Below are 17,055 nucleotides of genomic sequence, written 5' to 3'. Positions count from 1 at the left end.
CCTTCTCATTTCTCTCTCTCTCAAGCCTCTGGCTCCCTTTTTTTTTTTTTTTTCTCTTTCACCCATGGCGGCTCCCTCTCTCTCACCCACACCCATGGTGGCTGAAGACTCCTTCTTTCATGACCGAAACCCATGTTTTTCTATTACCATCTTCCACTCTCTTCTCAAATCAGTGCCATGGAGACATTTGGCTAGGGATTTTCGAGCTTCACATCACCACCATTGCTATTGTTCCATGCCAACAGCTCTGATCTAGTGCCAAACGTGTTTGGGTCTTTGTTTCTGGGTTTAGGTCTTTATTTCTAGGTTTGGGTCTTTGTTTGTGTTTGGGTTTGTGTGCCAAATGTCAAGAGAACGTTTGACAAAAACTCACGAGCTCTGCCGCCACCATCGATGACGCCACCACTAGTGGCCGTCGATCTCTATCCTCTTTCTTTGTTTTATTTTTTTTCTATCTTTTGGTTTGGTTCTTTGTTGGTTTGGGTCTTGGTCAATTTAGGGATTGGGTTTTCTTATGTGATATAAGGATTTGGTGATTTTTTATTTGGGTTTAAAAAGGGGTTTAGGTATGGTCATTTGTAGATTTGTGGATATTTATTGATTTAGGGTTTGTCTCAAAATGCTCTAATATGGTGATTTTGTTGGTGTGTGCATATGAATCTATGTGTATGATTGGTAATCTCGAATGATTTTTGGGGGTTTCAAGTTTTGGAATTCATATGGCTATGTGTGTATGCTTTTGTTCTATGTATGCTTTTGTTCTATGACATGGTGTAGTTGTGTAGTGTGATTTGTGCTTAAATCCACGCTCATGTTAGTGTAATCACAGTGAATAGAACTCAAATATCTTAGTATGTAATAAACATTTACTAGAGAAGAGAAAATATGAGAGAAGAGAGTGAAGAGAGGGCCTGAGATGAGAAAGAGAAGAGTGAATAGAATGTGAGATAAAAGTAACTGTGCTAAACAGAGTTAGGGATAAAATTGTCTTTTAAGGACCAAGTTGGTCATTTTTTAGAAGTCTTGGACTTACTTAGTATTGGCCCAAACCTGAGGGTGGTTTAGTGGAATTTACCCTTGATAATAAACAAATGCAATGTTATTCCAAACAAACTCAATTGAAATGCAAATGGTCTAGCAAATCACGTGTGATGAATTAATTGGATATATACAAGATTCCAAATTCTATATAAATTATAAAGCAAACATCTATTTCATGGGATTACATAGGTATATGAGAGATTTAAGAAGATATGTTTTCCTTTGATGAGATTGTTGTGAACATGTGTACTGTATTTCCTTGATAGTGGTAATCTATGAGTTGTCCAATTGATTAGTCGTGGACTTTGTGTGAGAAGAGGATTCTTCAATCAACCCCATGATATTTGCATAGCCTTTAATATCTAAAATATTTTTGTTACCTAATATATCCACTCCTAATGTGGGAATTTTCTTTGAACTAGGAATTTTCCTTAACAACAACACCCCGTACATATAGATAGGATAATTCATGTTTGTACAACCATGTCAATTGGTTAAATAATGTTATGCACTTTATAAGATAATCCACATTCACATTCCTATGATGAAAACATTAACAACAAAAAACATTTTTTTCCACGAAATTAATAAGTAACAACTATAGACAAGTAAGGTTAAATTTACAATTGCATTCCCATTAAGTTCATAATAGATATTCATTGATAGCACTGTTAAAGTTATACATATCATTAGTTACATTCAAAGCATTGTGCCATCTATTAGTTACAAAAGCTTACATTAAGAACTATCAGTCTATGTTAATACAATACATAAAATGGAAATAAAAAATTGTCCAAGAACCACCAGGTTCATTGTGTATGTAAGTTGTTCACATTATGTCCACTTTTTTGTGCATCACTTAACAAAAAAATATCTGCATAAAGTTGTCCACTATGCTGTTTATTGGCTTTGCAAAAAAAGAAAACACACCATCCAAACCAACACTGACAACCACCAAAACAACAACAAAAATAATTGTCCAAAAATAGTTCCAAATTCCATCAACTTCAAAAGGCAGCATAATCACTTCCACTAGGCTCATCATTAGCCAATGAAGTAAACTCATTCATACCACCAACAGCAAAATTTACACTTTGTTGTGTAGTAGCATCCAAACCAACCTCAACAACATTTTCAACAGCATTATTCATCACATTAGCACATGCCCCTACACTAGAGCTTTCCCCAATCCATGTTACCTACAAAATTAAGAGAGAATTAGAAACTCAAATGCTAAAACACATACAATTACAATTAATAGAAATAAAATTATTATTTACAATTTGGTACCTCGTATACTACCAACAATTGAATCTCTTTGATAGGTGCGTTTGTTATGACCAAAACTTTTACAAGTTTGACATTTTATTGTATTTAACCTCCTAGCAACATTCAAACCTATTGGTTGCTCTCCTAGCTCTGTCCTCCTATTTTTCCTTGGTCTACCAAGCAACTTATGAAGAATAGGAGGCTCCACATCTTCATTGGCATTAATATCATTCAAATCAGGTAAGAGATGAATGATTTCACCATATGTTAGGTAGGTGAACCTTGTCAAGTATTCATCACAATAAGTTTCTACATTTGCCCTTTTATGCACAATACATGCTACTGCATGCTTACATGGAAGCCCACTTATCTTCCAATAACCACAAGCGCATGTCTTCATAATCAAATTCACTACAAATGTAGTAAAACCATCAACAACTTGGTACTTATCATCACCAGCTACTATTACCTTGCAAAACCTCGAATCTTGTTGGATCAAATCCAATGTTTTCTTTATCTTAGGAGTAACCACATAATCCGATGTATTGGCCTTCTCAGACCTGTTATTTAGTCTTCCCATAATGTTGATCCAAATTCCATATAACATGGTAAGAGTTGGTTTAGCTCTAAGGTCCCTAACCCATTGATTAAATGATTCTGTCATGTTATTAGTTACATGGTCAATTTTAATTTTTGGATCATATGCACGTCTAGCCCACATTTCCTTAGGCTTAGTCATCAACCAAACATAGGCTACCTCACTATTCACTCTTATACTTTGCATAGACTTGTTAAACAAAAATTCATTATACGCTTTTGCAGTAGCCAAAAAATCTAACTTAAGCATGAGGCCTAGAAATTTAACCTTGAAATTACTATATATATGCCTACAACATAGCCTATGACTTGCTCCAGTGAAAACTTGAGCCACTGCATCAGTTAAACCCTAAGAAACCATAATGGCAAAGAAATGATTAACAACTTACTTTTCAAAAATGCAATTCTTAAAAATAAAATATGTTCATAGCACAAACATACAATGTATATCTAATAATACTAACTCTTAAAAAATAAAACAACTTTACAAAATAATATCTAACTAGATTACTATATGGCAAGTGCTAGCATTAAACTATGATAGACTAAACAAAGGAAAAAAAATAAATACTATATCAAATAAGATCAAAATTATCAATGTTCAAGTCACTATATCAAATAAAGACTCCTAGCATATTAGATGCATTTGACATCCTCAAATAAAAATAAAAAATAAATTAGAGATTTAAAAAATTGACACATTAAATTAAAGTTTTAAAAGAATCAATCTATATACCTTTTGCTGATTAGACATAATACAAAGTGGCTTATCAATTATGCTAACCAATGTAACATCTAAATGGTGTAAGAAAAATAGCCAACTATCCTTGCATTCAACCTCTACAATGGCGACTGCAACTGGAAATAAATCATTGTTGCCATCAAGAGAAATGGCAGCAAGTAGAACACCCCTAAATGGCCCCTTGAGATGGCAATGATCAATTCCTAAGAATGGCCTACAACCATTGATAAAGCCTTTCTTCATAGCATCAAAGCATAAAAAGAACCTCTTCAAGGTGGGATTCATTGCAATGTTAGGTCTCTCGTATTGAATCTTTGCTATACTACCAGGGTTGATTTCCAAGACCACATTAGCATATGCTAGTATTTTCTTATAAGACCTAGCATGGTTGCCATAATCCTCTTCTCTAGCTTTTCTCTTTGCTCAATATAACCTCCTTTGGCTTACTTGAACTCCAAACCTCTTAAGCAAATCTTGTTGCATACTAGAATACCTCAAGTCAGGGTCAGCATAAAGTTTGCTCCTTAGTCTTCATTTGGGAGGAGGGAATGGAATGGAATGAAAAGAATATTTTTATAATATTCTTCCCTTCCTTTGTTTGGGAGTTTTAATGGAAGGAATGGAAAGTCTATTCCCTTGTTTGGGAGTTTAAGTGGGAAGGAATAGAATGGTTAGGTGGGAACACTCATTCCTCCTCTTTCCCTCAAAATCTCAAATTCTTGTTCCCCTTAAATTGGAAGGAATGGAAGGGAATGAATTTTGGTTTAAGGAAAATTTTGTTGAAACTCCTAAAATACTCCTTCAATCTCAGCCCTTTTTACACATCACAAAACTTTTTTTTCTACAAAATAACATAGCTATCATTCTTGCACTATTTCTCATGTTGTTGTTGTTGTTCTTCGCTACTATTGCTTTTCTCTTCACAATATTGCTGCTATTCTATGAGTTTTTTTATTAACTGCCCCATTGATTCATTATGGATGATTATATGTTACTATTTCACAAGTAATCTGCTAGTATATTTTTTGTCTACTAGTTTTTCAATTTCTTTGTCTGCTAGTATTAAATTTTTTTTTTCTTGTCTATCATGCCACTTTGGTTTTGCTAGTTTTTTGTGTCTATTTTTCTGCTACTTTTGTATTTCTACCATGTCACAATTGTTTTTAGGCGTAAATGCACTTTTAGTCCCTACATTTTGCATTTTTTCCATTTTAGTCCCTAATTCAGGGGGTTGTGTTTCTACAAAGAACTGCAACATTCTTTTGGATAAGAGTATCGGATATGTGCCAAATTTTATGTCTTTAAGTAAAATTGAATGTTCTAAGGATGAAGAAAGGATGTGAGTAGTAGTGGAGTTTGCTACGGTGTTTATGGCGAAAAAGCCATGTGGCTAGGATGGGCTATGCCACGATGTAATTCTAGGATTTAATATATTGTTTTTTAAGTACACTATCAGCCACGTTAGATTCTGCCATTAGTGGGGTGATGGAAAGGACCAAAATGATAGGTGTTAATTGGATCAGGGACTAAAAGTGGAAAAATCAAAATGTAGGGACCAAAATGGAAAAAGTACAAAATATAGGGACTAAAAGTGCATTTACGCCTTGTTTCTATCACGCCACTTTATGTATTTCTATAATTCAATATTGCTAGTTTTGTTTATTTATGTCTACTACTTTTCACTCAACAAAAAAAAAAAAAAAAAAAAAAAAAAAACTACTACTTTTCTAGTTAATTTACGGTTTAGAAACTAAATATATATACACCATATTAGGGACACAAACAATTATTTTTTGCTTTAAGATAGTCTAACAATGATAATATGGTCTCAATTATTTGTAATAGGATTTTTGATCATTAATATTAATATCTACACATTATTTTATATGTGTTTTTTGTCCTATTAATTATAGCATGGGCAAAATATCAAAGAAGAATGGTGGAGTTTCAAGCAAAGAAGTACAATGGAGTAGTGTCATTGTACTAACACAAGATTAATGGTGGAGTTCTACGTTAGGATGAGTGGCTCCCAAACTTCTGGTTCAACTGTCCATATATTTAAAGAATCATTCCATCCAATGGAGTAGTGTTATGGAGTAGTGTCATAGCGGTAAATTACCATTATTTGTGACTTTAATTCCTTTATTTTAAAATATCCAAATAAGATTTTTTAATTTCATTCCATTCCATTCAGTTCCCTACTTAATACATTCCATTCCGTTCCATTCGTTTAGTGACCATTCCATTCCATTCCTTTATGAACTCCCAAACAAAGCCTTTAATTTCCTAGCAATCCAAGTGGAGGTTGCAATTGAATTTTTGGAGGACCTTATACATGTGTGTTGTGAATCATAGGTTTTGATCCTAAATGTAATCTCATTGGGTGTTATAGCAGCATAAATCCGCCATGGACATCCATCATTGGCACAATGTGCAGTCACTCTAGCTTTATCATTCTTCACCCTAAAAAGTTCAAATCCTTCTTGAATTGCAAAATCCCTTAATGCTTCCCTAAACTCATTCACATTAGTAAATACCATGCCATTTTCTAGCCTTATTGAACCTTCTTCTACAATGAACCTTCTTCCTTGAATAGCCCTATCCACGTGAATTTGCTCTATGTCAATATTAGAATCAAACCCATCCTCATGAACTTCTTCAAAGCGATAATCTAAGAGGCCACCATCCTCACCTTCAAAATTTTTCTCAACCACAAACCCATCTACTTCATACTCGCTATCATTGTTAATTTCATCTTCACTTCTAACTTGCCACTCTTCATTAGAAGCACTAATATGTAATTCTTCTTCAGAGTAATCAAACTCTACACTCATAGGAGCAAGAATATCAAAATCCTCGGGAACACTAGCCAATGCCAACAGCATTTCAACAGTAACCTCTTTCCCCTTAACGGCATTAATGTCATGGCTAAAATTCATAGCAACCCCAGCTAAAAGATCATTGCCAAAAATGTCTCTAAAATTAGGATTTTTAGATAAAGAAGTTGTACCAACTATAGCTTGTTCTTAAGTGGGTTGAGAAGTAGTGCATTAAGGCTCATTAAGCGCAAATGAAACATGAATATGAATTTTATAACATCCTTCATCTTCATATGTGTCAAACATATGTAGCATATTAATATCATTATTCACATTCATGATGTCCATTGAATTTGGTATTTTACACTTGATGTTGATGTTTGCACCTATGTTTGCAAGCAAGTCCACCAGTGCAATATCTAATACATCTTGACACATATCCATATATGAATATTGACTCCTATCAACATTGTGAATGATCGATGTGTTGTTGGACCATGATGGATAAGCAAAGAAAACAGAGTTGGTGTTGCTGCCATTGATTTCTATTAAACAAAGTTAAAAATAAATAAATCAGTAACTAAGATTCAAAATGGCCTTGAACACACTGGGTTTCTTGGCATCAATTAAAATTAACAAGGAAAAAAGGAAAACAAAAAAACACTCTACAACTGTTACGTGGATAGTATTTACATATTTTGCATAATTTTAGGATCAAAATAAGTTGTTGCATGATATTAGGATTTATTGCATTTGTATTTACATTTTAGTAAGATAAGGGAATATGTTAGTCATTTGATAGGATTTATTTAGGATATTTCATAATCAAATTTTATTCACCATTAATCAAGCACACATGAATCAAGGATCCCTAAATCAAGCAACTACACCAAGCTTGGCAGCCAAAGTCAAATATGTGCTAAATAAAAGAAATACTTAAATGATATCATTTAGAATATCATTTCATCTAAATGTTATTCATGATGAATAAACTTTGATTCCGAAATATCCTCAATAAGATTGTAACAGCTAGTGGAGCGCTTTGATTTTTATTAAGATAAATTGTTCCTAAAATGCAGGAGTTATCTTGTATGTCGATGCCCGACCTTAACCGGCTCAGTGGATAAGATCGCCGCCGCCGTGCCTTCATTCGACCACCCGCCATGGCGACAGCTCCCGTGCGCGCGAGCCAGTTGGAGGCCCCTCTCGATGTATATGTGTGTTGTTTGCACGGAGTTTCGGGTGCTCTCTCTCTCAATGGAGAAAGGTATGTCTACCTTTGGCGTTATGGCAGGAATCCGAGTCAAATTTTAAGGGATTACCAAAGGTAAGTAGAGTCGCCACCAATTATTAAGTTTTTCTATGGTGTGGTTGGTCACCTGTTTCTAGTTGATTTTATTACCGATCCTAGGCTAAGAAAAAATTGCATTTTTCCTAATCTAATATGAATGATAAAAAATCTTGATTCTTAGGTTCGGAAATTTGGTTATGTATGGAGAAAGTTTTAGGCACCCCACAACGTCTGTCCAAGGACAATCCTTTGTTTTGATAAAACCTTAATTTTTGGAGATTGACAGTAAAAACATGATTTTGGCATTGGCTTTCAGGGCTTTGCATGCATGGGGGGGTTTTGAGGTTTGGCTTTTGAACGGGTATGGTCCCAATATATGCTTTCCAAAGGCATTTGAGCAAAGTGCCAGATTTCCACTTGCAAAAATCTAGCGAGAAGTCAACTTGCAAAAATCCAGCGAGAAGTCACCTTACTTTCGCAATAGAAATTAGGCATCGCTAGCCTTAAGTGACACAGATCGTGACAATCACACTGAAAAGGGGCAAGCAGGTATATATATATATACATGCATCATGCACAATGCTAACACACAGAGCAAGAAAGTAAATGCCTACATCCTTAGAGCATGGCCCAAAATATAGGTCCAAGAAAATAAACAGGGGTAACCATACTCTAGAGATGAGGACGAATGGTACAAAGCATGATATACCTAATACAAACCATCTAAGGGAGAAAAGGAGGAGGAAGGAAGGGGTTTCAAAGAGTACATAACCAAAGGGAAAAGCTAAGCCCTAAACCTACTAAACACAACCGCTCAACTTATGTTAGCAAGCTTACATCCATGCCCTTTTTGCTTGTGCCTAGGAGATTGCGCCCTAACTCCATGTGTCCTCACTTCATGTGTGTACATACAAAGGCAAAGACAAGAAACTAGCAAACGAGCAATGCAAAGGGAGAGATGCAAAGATAATAGCAAAAGGGCACAAAACGAACAAGCAAGATAGCAATGACAAGCATAGCATAAAGGATGCGAGCAAACATACGAGCAAAGAGGCAGACAAGCAAGATAGCAAACAACAAGCAAAGGGTATACAAGTAAGATAGCAAACAAAAGGTGGTGTCCGCGATGGACAAATGTAGGTTTGGATCAGATGTCCATAGCCTCATTGTATTGAAACATGGATGAAACACTAACAAGTAAGACTCATGCATGAACATGTTAACAAGCATGTAAAGATGCACATAAAGCAACGGGTGGCACAAAAAAGCATGGTAAGCAATCATCGCAAGGAGTAGAAAAGGGGATAGGTGTGCACGAAGCAATCAGCATCATGGCAATGCATTCCAAATGGCTACATCCAAACAAGGCCTCATAGGCGTTGAATTTAACCACACAACCACGAACTTGCTAAGGGCGCCAAACGTGGCAAAGCCTAGAACAAGAGAGGCTAACACAAGCATAAAACATAGAAGCAAGCAAGCAAGCACAAACATGAAAATCGGGTGATCCAAACCCTTTGATATAGGCCAAGGTGTATGGATGATGACAAAGACCATAGGGCCTAAATCCAGTTCGAACCAAAAGGCCAACACACAAGAAAATGCAAAAAAAGAAACAAAAGGGCTGCAATAGCACATGGCATGCCAAACAAGTCTAAAACCTAGGCATACAAGCATGGCATGGAGCGCACAAGCACATGAAAGATGGCATAAAGCATAGATCCAAGCACATAAGCATGTGAAAACATAGATCTAGACATATAAGCATGGAAACGTGTGTGAACGTGTGAAAGCTAGCACATAAACATGGAAGAACATGATCCAAGCACGTAAGCATGTGAAGACAAGGATAGAACCATATAGCATGGAAATAAACACATAGACACATAGATTGAAGCAAGGCATTGCCAATAACATCATACAAACATGTGAGCACGTAACCCTAACATCATCCTAGAACAAAAAGAGGAACAAAACATAGGAAAACAAGGCATAGGGTATAAAGCATGTAGATTTAAACATGTAAATAGGGACGGACCCAGGAATTCAAGCTAAGGGGGCTGGAGATAAGAAAAATAAAATTCAAATACACATCCATATAGTAATAACAAACTATCAACCAAGACAAATATACAAAAATCATTGTTTCTTAATATATTAAGATCCAATCATTTACCAACAAAAACAAAAGACACAAAACACTATTGTCTCTTAAATCTTAATACATTATCTATGAAAAGGGAACTCAACGCTCTTTTAAATCTTCAAAATCATCTATGACTGAATCCAAACTAAATGTCAAAACTATATCCTTTTCAATGTATAACATCAGAGAGTTCGTCAAAAAATCATTTTCCATTTTGTTACAAAGGCTAGTTTTGACAACTTTCATAGCTGAAAATACTCGCTCTATAGTTGCAGTAGAAACCGGAAGAGTAAGCATAAGTCTCACCATTCTAAAAACAAGTTTGTAGTGTTCTGAGTTTCCACTTCTTACTAACCATTGACACAACTCGGATAAACTTTTCAAATTTTTGAACTCTAAATCCTGAACTACATTATGCTCATAATGATAAAGTTCCTTCTCCTACACTTGTTTGTCATAATCTGTGAAATCTTGTGGATAGAACTTCTTTACCAACAAACAAAGATCACTAATTCTAAAAGAATTTAATGCCTCTCGAGGTTCTAAAGCTGAGCTAAGCCTAAGTAACTCCATTTTATCCTCATTAAACCAATGATTTAGTTCCTGTAGTTGAGAATCTATTGCAGCATAAAAACATATTAACTCAATAATGATGCTCAATTGTAAAGTCATCTTGTTGTTTACGAGCTTGACCTCGCCTCCAAACATAACAAGCATTCATATCTAGGACATCAATGCAATGCTTCTCACAAAATGTAATCACAATGGCAAGTAAGTCATCCTATCCATCATCTCTAAATTTTTGGATAAGAGCTTTAGTAGATGAAAATAAATGCATGGCATTTAAAATGTCTTGAGATTGGATTTGCAAAGCTTGACAAAGTTTATCAATGATCTCCATAGTTTCCTTCTCAAGATGCAAGATAAAGACAAATTCAAATGAAGTTAAACCATCATAAGCTGACTCTACATCTGCCCGATGTTCACCATCACTTGCATCATCAATTATATTTAGTAAAACTTCACATGTTGGAGTAAACATCCTTAATAAGCTAGAAACTGATCTAAAATGTGAACTCCAACGTGTTTCTACAGGCCGTTGTAAAGTGCCAATTTGACTGAGTCCACTTCCAATCTCAAGCTCTTCAAGATCAATCAAACGTATTATTCCATTAGCATTGGCAACTTTCAATTGCTCATTACGCTTGTATGAAGCATTAACAATTTTGATTACCAAAATCAATTTTAGAAAAAACTCACTAATGGAAACAACTTGTTTTGATGCTTTTACTAATGCCAAATATAAGCGATGTGCAAAACAATGAATGTACTAAGTATATGAGCAATCATTCAAAATCAAAGCTTGTAATCCATTCCACATACGTCGCATGTTGCTTGCTCCATCATATCCTTGCCCTCGAATATTTTGTATATATAAGCAATGTTGAGATAACAAAGAATAGACCCCCTTCTTTAGAGTCAAAGCCGCAGTGTCAACAACATGAATAAGCCCAAAAAAACGTTCTTTCACAAAGCCTTGTATATCAACATATCTAAAAACCACAAGCATTTTCTCTTTCATGGACTCATCACAAGCTTCATCAACCATTATGCAAAATTTTGCATCACCAATTTCCTCCCGAATGGCCTTCTTCACTTTGGCTGAGAAAACATGTAGAATTTCCTTTTGAATCCTAGGTGATGTGTAGGTTGCATTTTTGGGAGTTTTTTCTATTATTTCAGCAACCTTCTCATTCCAAAAAGTCATAATATCCAATGATTCAAGAAAGTTCCCACAATTAGATGAATTAAAGCTTTCATCTCGACCTCTAAAAGATATAGCTTGAAAGGCAAGATGTCGGGCAATATAAATTGAGGCCTTCAATTGCAACCCATTATTAGCAATTTGTTCTTTAGTGAAATGATCAATCACCTTTTGTAAATGCTACGATTGGTTCATCAAATCCTTACACATTTGCTCTGCAACTCTATGAGCCGAGTTAGGATATTTCCCTATATGACTTTGAAAATAACAATTTTTGCCACCAACTTTTTTCCAATTTCTAAATCCACCAACAGTGAATGCATTTTGTCCCACAAGCCCATTTGGCTTATGAAAGATAAAGCAAGGTAGACAATAAAATGCATCTTTTTTTGGAGAATATTCAAGCCATGTTGAATGGTTTTCAAACCAAGAAGCTTGAAAGCTACGATTGTGTTCTCTACTTTTTTTGTATTTTTCTAGACGAGGTTGGTGCAGACTATTTTTAATGTAAGCCCGTCAAATGTTGTCACATTGATTAACATGATATTTCCATATTTCTTTACGTGTTCCAGGATCATAATCCAAAGAATCAAGATCAACCTTTTGAAATTTTGTTTGAGGGATATGGTCATTTTCTGGAATTGGGATATCAACATTTTCCAAAATTGGAACATCAACATTTTCTGGAATCGGGGAATGAATATTTTCTAGAATTCGAACATCGGCATTTTCCGAAATTGGAATGGCAACATTAGTTGTTGGCAATGCTAAATTGACTTCCAAATAATTTGAATCTTTTCTTTTGAAAAAATCAAACATTGTAGTTGATTTTCTCATGATCTACAAATAAAATAAGAATTATATATATTATCTCACAAATAGACTAATTGTTATTACTAAGTAAAGAAAAATACTAGAATCTAAGTAATATGCACGATGCATTTTATTATAAATTTAATATTTCTCACTACTTTTCAATTTATAAATTTATCTAATTTCAAATTACTAATTATAGCATTATGAGTTAACAATAGATGCAAGTGAATCACTGTTATTTTAATAAATTTGTGTGACAATTTATTATATTATATGATTTATGTTTGTCTTTTGTCTTTGTATCTTTGCCTTTATCTTTTCTTTTTTCTTTTTTTCTTTTTTCTGTCACTGACCCGTCACCCAATCCCACTACCGACACTATGAACTTATTATGCGCTACAGACAAACACTTTACCATTTTTATTCCTTGAAAGTTGAATCAGATTTCCTTTTGTTGTGAGCCTGTGACTTGTCCCTATTTTATTGCCCAACTACCACACAACAAGCAGTCAAACACTGATATTTTCTCTAATCTCTAGAGACTCTACTCTCTCTCTTATCTATATAATATAGTCACATAGAGACATAGAGTCACAATTCACAAAGACAAACACAGACTCATTAGTAAGATAGTCATAGAGTCACAGAGCCAAAAAGCCAAAAAAAATAACACAAGCAGAGATTCCTCATCAGTAAAAACACAAACACCACAAGCACAGATTCTAAGATTTTGAAGGATAGATTAAATACTTGAGTGTGAAGTCTGGAGCAAATCAAAGCCAACAGCGACGTCATGGCGAGATGGGTGTTGCGTGGTGGGTGTGGGTGTGGGTGTGGGTGTCGTGTGGGTCTACGAGATGGGTCTTGCCACTCTCGCATGGTGGCGGCATCACAGCATGGGCAGTAGCAAGATTTCAAGCTCTTACCTTGCGTTTTGGCAGCTTCACTCACGACATGGGCAACGGCAAAGTCTCTCTCACCTCTCACTCTCTCTGTCTTACCTCTTAGCCTTAGGTTTTCTTTTCTTTTTTTCTTTTGTTTTTCCGCTTGGACTTTGGAGATTGGAGTCTTCGGTCGGACTGCTAGATTTACATTTTTGGACTAAACTCTTTTTTTTTTTTGTGGGCTGGCCGACTGGGATGCTGGGTTAATGGTTTACAATTTTAGAGGGGCCCAAGCTAAAAGCAAGGGGGGTCCAAGTCCTTTTTTTAAATAAAATAAAATAAAATTAACCTACTTAAATAAATAATAATTTAGGCTAGAGGAGGCCCCCACCTGTGTCCGTCCTTGCATGTAAGGATGTAGATCTAAGCATAAAACAAGGAAAAAAGCATAAAAGGCATGGAGATTTAGGCAAAAAACACAAATAAAGCAAGCAATATGCTAGGAAAGCGATAAATCATCTTATTCAAGCAAAAAAGAGTAAGATAAATGCTAGAAAAAGATTTAGAAGGTTAGGGGTGTGGATAGTAGCTTTCTAGCTACTATCCACACCCCTAAACCCCAAACCCAAGATGTAGAATCAAGGAGAATAAGATTGGGTATAAGAACAATACCTTGTATTTTTGGTGAAGAGAGAAGAATCAAGAGGCTTTGATGCGATTTTTTTTTTTTTTTTTTTTTTTTTTTTTTGTGTTTTTGTGTTTGGAAGAGAGGAAAAAAAAAGTTCAGAAATCTTCCAGGTAGAGAGTAAAAACCCAGAAAAGTGGTCTCCTCCCTGGTCTAAGGGGTGCCTAGGGCTATTTATAGCCCTGGCGCGTTTTTCGAGGCGATGGCCCTTCAAGGGCTGACAACTGTAAAAGTACTATGATCGGGTTGATCTTGACACCCTTGGAAAGATCTTGATTTTCAGTTTCTAAAAAGGTATGGAACTCAAAAATCTAACGGTCGAATCAAAAGTTATGGCTCCAGGAAGTTAGCGATGCATCAATTAGTGCGTTAACCCGGTTTTCGTGTTATCTTAGCCATTCTAACTCTGATTTCAACCCATAAATAGTCATTGAAATGAGAATTTGATAATCTTCGCAATGACATTGGTTTCAACCCGTTCCGACAGTCAGATCAAAATTAGGATTTTTTTGCCCACCTAGAGTCAACTTTGGGTCAAACTTGGTTAAAGTGACTAAAAATCTCTGAGAAGCTCGAGTTTGATGAAAAACTATGAAAGGTGTTATTTTGTGTGGATTTTGACCTTATTTAACCTTCGGTCAACCCTAGGTTGACCAAGGGCATTTTGGTCATTTTAGCTAGAAAAGTCACTTTTGGTGCTCTAGTGTCCAAATGGGTTGCACCACGTTATTCTAGATGTTATCGCAGCCCCATGGAGAGAAAATGATATTTTTGGGTTTTTCAAGGTCTGGCACACAAATCGAGGACGGACAAAATACGGTATCAACATTGTATAAAAGTAGTAGTTGTTTATTGGAATAAAATCATTAGAAAAACCATTTATGCAAAAAAATCTGTTAAGGTCAAGGATTCCTTAGTTGATCCTAATTTCTTTTTAGTGTTTATTCTTTAATTAAGTTCTTTACATACCAAAAACTATAACTTAGAGAAAAAAAAAATCCAAGATTACATACCAAAAGAGTCAAAATTACCAAGCAAAAGAGCAAAGTTGCTAAAAGTGCAACCTACAAAAGAAACCAAAACAAAAACTAAATCAACTATTTTTCAAGTAATTAATACTTCTTCCATCACAAGAATCTTAGCTATGTTTTGATATCAAGAATTAATTTGTATCTCTCTTCAGATTAAAACTTGAACAGAAGCCCTCTTTCTCTTTGCTCAGTCCGAAATTCTTTTTGAGTGAAAGTCTAAATTCTAACTCTGATGAAGACTACAAAGAGCCATTGAACCAACCATGACTTGGGTTACTTTCTTTTGGTTTATATTAAGAGCTCTTGTTGCTCTTGGGAAGAGCAAAAAATGATGTAAACATGTTGGACTAAAATGTGATGATTTTGGGCTGGCGGGAACAGATGATGTGAGGTACAATTTTTGAACATGTAGTCTTGGAAATAATGAAATAAAAAAAATTAAAAAAATTAAAAAAAGGTGGAGGTTTTGTTTTATGTGGAGTGAACAAACGGCTTGTAACAGGCGTTTGTGTATAAGGACTAAAATGGTTGCTTTTTAATTGTCTTGGATGTGTTTGGCATTACCCAAAACCCTAGGGTAGTTATCCGGAATTTACCCTATCATTTAATACTTCAGGAACAATGTACCTTCCTCTCACGTAACAAGGAGTCATGTTAATTAATTTTATGGTGGGGTTACCATTCCTACAAGAGGATTGAGCATAACTCCCTATGTAGAATAATTTTCTCTAATCAATCTTCTAGTTGTTATTGATCCTCTCAAATTCAGCTAAAAAGGTACATTTAACAAATTAAGAGCACATTTTACAATAAAAATGAAATTGAGAAAAATAAAACACTGTCTCTATAACTAATGCACCAATTGACTAATTTTTTTTTTAAGAGTATCATTGGACTAACTCAAATATTTGGGGGATCAACTCCTATTTTTTTAGGCTAAAATTTCAAAATGTTAAAATAATTATATATACTAAAAGAAATTTCCAAAATTTAGGGGGGGGGGGGGGAATGTGTGTAGCTCTGCCCCTGACTACATGATTCACACTCCAAGCTGCTCTTTTGTTATCCGTCCTAATTCAATGGCCAACTTTCATCAGATTTCAATACAAAGTTCTCCTCATGGTGTAGTTGTAGACACAACCCTTATTCTCATCTCTCATGCCAATTGTAAATGTCAAAACTTCTATACACACACAAAAAAATAATAATAATAATTGTAAGAACTCAATTTGTAACGACCCCAAAATAATATTGAGTTCGCACGTTAAGGGCCCAAACAATATAATTTGTAGAGCGTGGGCTTGGAAGGCTAGGCCTTGGTCACCGGACGGTGGTTAGTTATGGTACTCATACAGAGATGAACCATGTTTGCTCAAGAAGTCTTTCTCCTCGGTATGGCCTAGGAGGCTCTGGTTCTTGGCCTTTTTTCCCAGCCCCCTTTTTCTGGATTGCTTACTTCTCTTTTTATATTAGCATTTACTCTTCTTCCAACGTCCACGTGTAGGTTCAGCTTTCCAGGGTTGATACTTGTCCCATCAGCCCATACCCAAAGTGGTTGGGGTGGTTGTAAAAGCTGAAAAGCATTACTCTGTCTGACGCAGAGTATTTAATTGTAGTAATGGCAGCCTTTCTTTTGTCCTTTGTCGCCATATTGTCCAGGGGTCCTTTCTCCATCAATGTGGAGGTGTTCAACTTTTCCTTAAACTGTTCCTATACCGTACTTGCACTTTCTTTCAGGATCGCGTTGGGATGCCGAGGATAGAATCATCCTCGGCTATATCTCTAGGCCATTTGGACCTTCACTGTATGTCCTCGGCAATATCCCTCCTCGGCTCGGGCCTTGAGGCCTAAAGCAAAGTGGGCTAGGGCCACAAGTTCTCTGGCCCCACAATAATAATAAAATATAATAATAATAATATCACTATCACTATCATGTATATGAATCAAGTACACCATTAGTCTAGACATG

General features: G+C 35.5%; 1 protein-coding gene across 1 annotated transcript; it reads right to left on the bottom strand.

The window, feature by feature from the left end:
* Window positions 1–2,048: 2,048 nt before the first annotated feature.
* LOC126690103 (uncharacterized) lies at window positions 2,049–3,934 on the bottom strand. Its single transcript, XM_050385235.1, has 3 exons — window positions 3,644–3,934; window positions 2,348–3,256; window positions 2,049–2,240 (listed from the first exon to the last, which is right to left on the bottom strand). The coding sequence occupies exons 1-3, from the start codon at window positions 3,932–3,934 to the stop codon at window positions 2,049–2,051; spliced, it is 1,392 nt and encodes a 463-aa protein (XP_050241192.1).
* Window positions 3,935–17,055: the final 13,121 nt, after the last annotated feature.

Source organism: Quercus robur, chromosome 6 (assembly GCF_932294415.1).
Source record: "Quercus robur chromosome 6, dhQueRobu3.1, whole genome shotgun sequence".
In the NCBI taxonomy this organism is placed as follows: domain Eukaryota; kingdom Viridiplantae; phylum Streptophyta; class Magnoliopsida; order Fagales; family Fagaceae; genus Quercus; species Quercus robur.
The sequence above is the reverse complement of the archived record's forward strand: the minus strand, read 5'-3'. Positions and strand labels throughout refer to the sequence as shown.